The sequence below is a fragment of the Hyposmocoma kahamanoa genome, unplaced genomic scaffold (genome assembly GCF_003589595.1).
Source record: "Hyposmocoma kahamanoa isolate Upper Pololo Valley unplaced genomic scaffold, ASM358959v1 78, whole genome shotgun sequence".
In the NCBI taxonomy this organism is placed as follows: Eukaryota; Metazoa; Arthropoda; class Insecta; order Lepidoptera; family Cosmopterigidae; genus Hyposmocoma; species Hyposmocoma kahamanoa.
In genome coordinates, this window is record NW_020653945.1 from 4,008,836 (window position 1) to 4,015,111 (window position 6,276).

Here is a 6,276-nt window from a genome sequence, read left to right on the forward strand (position 1 = left end):
GTTTTTTTACCACTATCTATTTCTCTCATCCCTTATTTTGCTGAGTTTTCTATAGCGAGACGGGATGTGTTCTATTGTATAGGTACTCTTGGCCGCCACACTATGCATCGTATAATAAAACAATTATTCTGTAGTAGCAGTAGAGCTCCTTGTGAAAGAGTGCGTCCACGGTCAAAGTGATTTTTTTCTAAGTGTTCAATCTTTGTTTAATAATTATTAAAAACTGGTTAAAGGGGGTAGACCTCATTTCATTGATCCCAGAAATACACAGATTTAATAGCAGTAGAGCTCCTTGTGAAAGAGTTTGTCCAGGGAAGTACCTTACCTTACCTATTTCTGCCGCCAAGCAGTAACGTGAGCATTACTGCGTTCCAGTTTTGAAGGGTAAAGGTGCTGGTGAAATTACAGGCAATTGAGATCTGTCAACTTATGCCTCAGGGTGTATGTGCAGGGTACTGCAACTGTTATGGACAGGTGTGACGCTTACCAGCAGGCGCACGACTTGTTCGTCCCATCTCTTAGTATCATAAAAAAAATATTTGAAGCGTTTCCCTCCGTGTTTAAATTATCCAAAATATATTGCTGTATCAAATTTTTTCATTTATTAATGTACCATTATGTACACACAGACTCACATTTTATTTCTATTTCACGATCATCGAAGTTAATAAAAGTGTTAGTAAAGTTATGTACACAGAATCATCTTTAAACACATATCTACGAAACACTGGTTTAATAGTGACCGTTTTAAATTCTTTCATTCTTCATTCACATCGAAAATAATAAAGTGACAACCCTACGATCGAACAACGTGTAGGCATTGAATCGCCGAACAAATGGATGTTGGACTTAGAGGATGGAAAAAAATGAAGGTGTTTGACCACTTGTCTATGCAATGACAATAGATAGCAGATTGTACAACAAGTGCATAAAATGCGTTATTTCATCCGAGACGAGTATACCCGAGCCGCAGGCGAGGAGAAATTAATCGGCAATATTACAAATAAACGATTATTTAATTAAAATTGAATGTAAAATTACAACAATTAGACATATTTAATGTGATATAGCATAAATACAAACTTTTAGAGCATGAGAAGTGAAAACGTAATTTATGTATTCCAGAATGCTGCTGCAAACGGTCCAAGCCATCGGACACGCCAGTCAACATCCCTGCCTCCTGCATCGATCTCTCACCGACGGTCACCGTCACAGCTACCTCTCGCGAACTCTTTTCTTCCTCCTTACCACCCTCCCCTCCCGAATACGAACCACCCCCTTCCTATTCCTCCCTTTTCCCTAGGGCTTTCAAATCCTCCCCTACTCCTGTGCCCCACTGCTCCCATCAAGAGCCTCCGGATTGAATTACATCACCAATTAGTTCATAACAAATTCTGACTGTACTGGTAATAAATAAGCATCACAATAATTTTAGTATTTGTAATTTTGACAATGGACAATCGTTTTTCTCTTATGTAAGACCTAAAGTCTGCCTTAAGTGCCTTTGAATTGTAATTAATTTGTTGATGTTGCAATTAAGAAAAAAAACGACATAAAGGAGTTAGTTGTGATAACGGTTTATTAAATATTTTAAGTATTTCATTTGTTGACACTAAACACAGTATATTTAGGTTTTTTCCTAAGATGTAATATAAGGTTAAATGTATGCTTATTGTTGTAATAGGATTTTGAGACATAGGCCATTAAAATTGAGTACAATTTTCGACTAACTCTAAATACATAAAACAGCATAATACATATAATTTTGGGACCAAATCCATTTGAACTTGGACAGTGAAAATACTACAAAAGAGTGCCTTAGAAAAATAGTTATATATTAACATTTGTTTCATGAAGATATATGCAATGACTTTTAGTGTTCTTTACTTTATCTTTAACCCTACGGGAAATAAACTTGCAGTATTTGTTCATACTCAAGTTGTTTATTGTTCAGATGTCTACGAATACGAATCATGAATTTGTGGCTTACAGAAACAGATATTGTATATATTGTAACTCCATTAGTTTTCGATTTGATGACATAATTTCATTAACCATTTAACATAGACTTTTCACATGTTAAGTAAATGTCCTTGTTTGTTCCTTGTTTGGAACGTTCTCTGCTAATTTGTCTAGTGCTATATCACAATAGTAGATTGTAAAACAAGTGCATAAAACTCGTCATTGTTTCCGATACGAGTATATCCACCCGAGGCGCAGGCTAGGGATAGGGATGGATACTTAAGTCAACAGTAAAATGGGTTTTATACACTCTGCTTTTCACTTCTATTGCGAGGAAATTAAACAACAATATTACAAATAGACGATTAATTAATTAAAGTTGAATCTAAAATTACAAAAATTAGGGTCGTATTCTAGAACTCTACTCAATGCTCAAGTCAGGATTACACTGGAAACACAAGCACTGGAAATACGACCCTAATGGCAGGGACTTGAGTATGATTTCGAGTGCTTTAAACCATACTCAAATCCTGACTTGAGCATTGAATAGAGTTCTGGAATACGATCCTCAGACATATTTAATGTGATGGTTTTTTTTTTAATTTTATGCTCTAGAAACCTATTTTATGCGCTAGAGCACAAAATCCTATTTTACGCAGCCTACACCCAGCATAAATACGAACTTTAAGAGCATGAGAAGTGAAAATACATTTTTACTCAATGAGGATTAAATTAAAGGTAACTGAGAGATCTGTGTGTTGTTTTTGACTAGTCTACTTAGAATCTTATAAACGCTATTTGTTATTAGTGCCTAAGTATTTTAACTAGAAATATTATAGTATGTTGTATTATAAGTTAGCAACGGGATATGTCAGTCATAAATACTTTAGTTTTAAGGCGAAAGTGATATATTATGTATTTCAGTAAGTCAATCATTCGAAAAATACAAAGTATTTATTGGAAATTTCAGTGTTTTATTTATTTTTTAAACTAGGAAAAGGACTGAGAATGTGGATACAATTTTATTGCTCGTGTAAGTAGTGAGCGAAGTCGAAAGGTTAAAAACACGACCAAAACATGTAGGTATTGCTATGCATTATAGGTAAGGTAGGTAACTAGGAACCCTACAACATTGAACACAGACTATGAGAACTGAATTTATTTTGAAATAGTTGCATAAAAGCTGACGACATAAAAAGTCATGAGATCACTGTTTATAGCATTAATACCAGATCGATGATCTTATAATTGCAACAAAGTTACTTCGTACTTTCTTGCATAAAAAGTTGCTTGCTTGCAAAGTTCGTTAGGTAAATGCGAAAAACTTGTTTAACTCGCCATCTTTGCTTAGTGGGAGTCAAAGTTCGTTTTATACATCGATATTTATGTATGTACATACGTACATAATAAATAAATCTCAGGGTTGTATTCCAGAACTCTACTCAATGCTCAAGTCAGGATTTGAGCAGACTTGAGTATGATTTCAAGCACTGGAAATACGACCCTAATGGCAAGGATTTGAGTATGATTTTCAGTGCTCACTGCAATACTCAAGCCCTGACTTGAGCATTGAGTAGAGTTCTAGAATATGACCCTCATTAGTTAGCCTTAGATTGTATTGGAACATGTAATAGACGTAGAAAAGTTTATAAACATTTTTTTACTGGCTATAGCACATACACAAATTAATAAAAAAAAATTGCGGAGAAGTTCGGATACACGAACGTTATGGTATACCTATTTAGTTTCAACATGGCTGTTTAGCCTTGTTTTATTTGCTAGACAAGGACAGCTATATTATAAAACTTTTATTAACTTACTCTTTTGCCCACTTTGTTAGATGAAATTTAAAAATTTTAAGCGGTTTTCTGACATTTTGTTGTGATATTGTTGACGATTGATTTTGGACTTGGAATTTGTCTTGAAAAAGTGTTTTTACTTAAGAACATAGCATTAAAAACGGAATTTTAATTGCTTAAATCTGCGATGGATGACGAGGAAAAGGGTGGTATTTGTCGTGTGTGTTTATCCACCGCCAAAAAGAAAAGTATGTCACTGTTCGAAAAGTACAGAGATTACTTGATTTTTGACTACATAAACGCTATAACTAACGTGCAGATAAGAGAACATGATGGTTTACCAGATAAAATATGCCAAACTTGCCTTCAGGAGCTCGATACAGCCATTAATTTCAAGCAGAGATGTGAAAATTCGAACGTGTTTCTACAGTCGTCAAATTTTGTCAACAATCCTATGCAGACAGAAATTGACGTGAAAGTAGTGATTGTGAAGAAGGAGGAGCCTCAGGAAACGAATTTGGAATTCGTAGAACCTGAGAGCGATTTTTTTGACTCATCTGAGCCATTTGATAATGATTTAACTCTTGAGAACCGAGAGGAAAGACCGGACAACAAAGTCGATTTGGGCTTACGTAAAAGTAGAGCTATAGACCTCAAATTGCAGTGCGACGACTGTGGTAACTACTTCAAAAGCAAATGCAAACTCAGGGTCCACTGGAAACAAATTCATTTTAAGCAAAACTTAATATGTCACGACTGCAAGAGGACATTCAAAAGTTTAACTGCGTATACTAAGCATCAGAAAAATAGACGTAAAAGCTGCGCAGCCGCTACAAATTTCCGCATAGAGGGTGAAGGGAAATCGCGTGTATTCTATTGTAAAGAGTGTCCGTATAAATCTGTACGTATTAAAGATATTATTACTCACTGGGTTACTCACACAGGGGACAGACCATACAAATGTGATCTTTGTCCGAAAACATGCACGCAGCAAAGTTCACTTGCGGCACACAAAGAATCTGCACACAAAGATTATAAAGCTGAAATCACATGTCAATATTGTGGCAAATTGATCAAAGGACGTAACAAAATTTATCGACATCTTAAAACACATTCAGACAAAGGAATGCCATGTCCAGTTTGCCAGAAGATTTTGAAAAATAGAAATAGTCTTAATCAGCACATGCAACGACACAGCGGTGTAAAATCCTACACTTGTGAAAAATGTGCTCATTCGTTTTATACTGGAGCAGAGTTATCGAATCACAAACGTATGGTACATAATAAAGCTAATAAAGTTTGGTTTAAATGTGAATTGTGCGATTATAAGAATTACAGAAAAGAATGTATAAAAAGACACAAAGCTAAGCACACGGATACTAATATCCCATGCACAGTTTGCGGAATGTTTTTTGAAAGCACTCAAAAGTTAATTTTACACCAACGCCGTCATTTTGAAGAGAAGAAATTCCCTTGTCCACATTGTGATATGAAGTTTTACCGGAGAGATACGGTTCCAAGACATATTAAAGCAAAGCATAAATTCATGGTCCCAACTGCACAACCATCACAAAGAATTGGGTTCACAATAAAGGAAGAGTGTATAGAGGTTTACCGGAAATAGAAGTATCCGCTACAAATACTAGTTAAGATTTTTAGATATTATTGTGAAAAGTCTGATTTTAGCCCATACTTTTCTTATTAGAGTTGTTGGTATTACGACTGATTTCTGTAACTCCAAATCTGCTCACTGGTTATTTAAGTGACTTCTATAAGCATTACATATTATATTAATTATTATTTATAAAAACGAATGTGCAATATTGAAATTGGTATTATTTAAATCAATCTTCACAGATTTTTGCTTTGTACTATATTGAATATTGTTTGCATTAGGTGTGTATATAATATTGATACTTTATTTTACCACTATTATCTTATGGAGATGTATTAATTATAATATGTGAAGGAAACAGTCAATGGCAGATAAAACTTTATTGGTAAAACATTATCAGACATTGTCAATATCATCAATGTGTAACATGTCAAACTATTATTATTAGTTCCTTTATCAAAGTATATTTATTATTATTTAAACAATAATTTTTTATTACAATTGAAGTGCTAGCTCTGATTGTACAAATAATTATTTATGATATGATAATACACATTTTGAAACAGAGTGAATTAATTGTACAGTAATAAAATATTGTATGAATATGTAATAATTTTGTTATTGCCTTTTGCAAAAAACATTTGGTACATACATATAGTTGAGTACAAAGTACACACTAGTGCATATTTAGCAGAATAAAAAAATGAGAAATTCAAATAGTAAAGTCTTGTGAATAATAACGTTATGTTTGGTCTGAGTTAACAAGTAGTGCCATGAAGATTTGGTGTACATGTTTGGTTTAGTAATACTTTTATTTAAGTATCTGTTTAAATTCTATAGTTTTATTTAATGCGTTGTGTTTCTAGGGGCTGACATAGGCAAAAAAATATGTTTTATGAC

The 6,276-nt window shown here is 33.9% G+C and overlaps 2 protein-coding genes across 2 annotated transcripts in view; both read left to right on the top strand.

Annotated features, from left to right (window-relative positions):
• LOC113232918 overlaps nt 1-2,354 on the top strand; it is a 128,053-nt gene extending 125,699 nt beyond the window's left edge. The window contains exon 4 of the mRNA XM_026467819.1: nt 1,134-2,354. Coding sequence (XP_026323604.1) covers nt 1,134-1,364 — 231 coding nt within the window. The 3' untranslated portion in view covers nt 1,365-2,354. The remainder of the gene's footprint in view (nt 1-1,133) is intronic.
• A 1,646-nt stretch (nt 2,355-4,000) lies between these two features.
• Nucleotides 4,001-5,742, top strand: LOC113232916 (zinc finger protein 454-like). The gene has a single exon (XM_026467818.1). It carries the CDS (start codon nt 4,012-4,014, stop codon nt 5,383-5,385), a length of 1,374 nt encoding a protein of 457 aa, XP_026323603.1. The 5' UTR covers nt 4,001-4,011; the 3' UTR covers nt 5,386-5,742.
• The last annotated feature ends 534 nt before the right edge of the window (nt 5,743-6,276 follow it).

Coding starts and splice junctions, on each gene's coding strand:
- LOC113232916 (XM_026467818.1), top strand. CDS start 4,012: ATGTCACTGTTCGAAAAGTACAGAGATTACTTGATTTTTGACTACATA.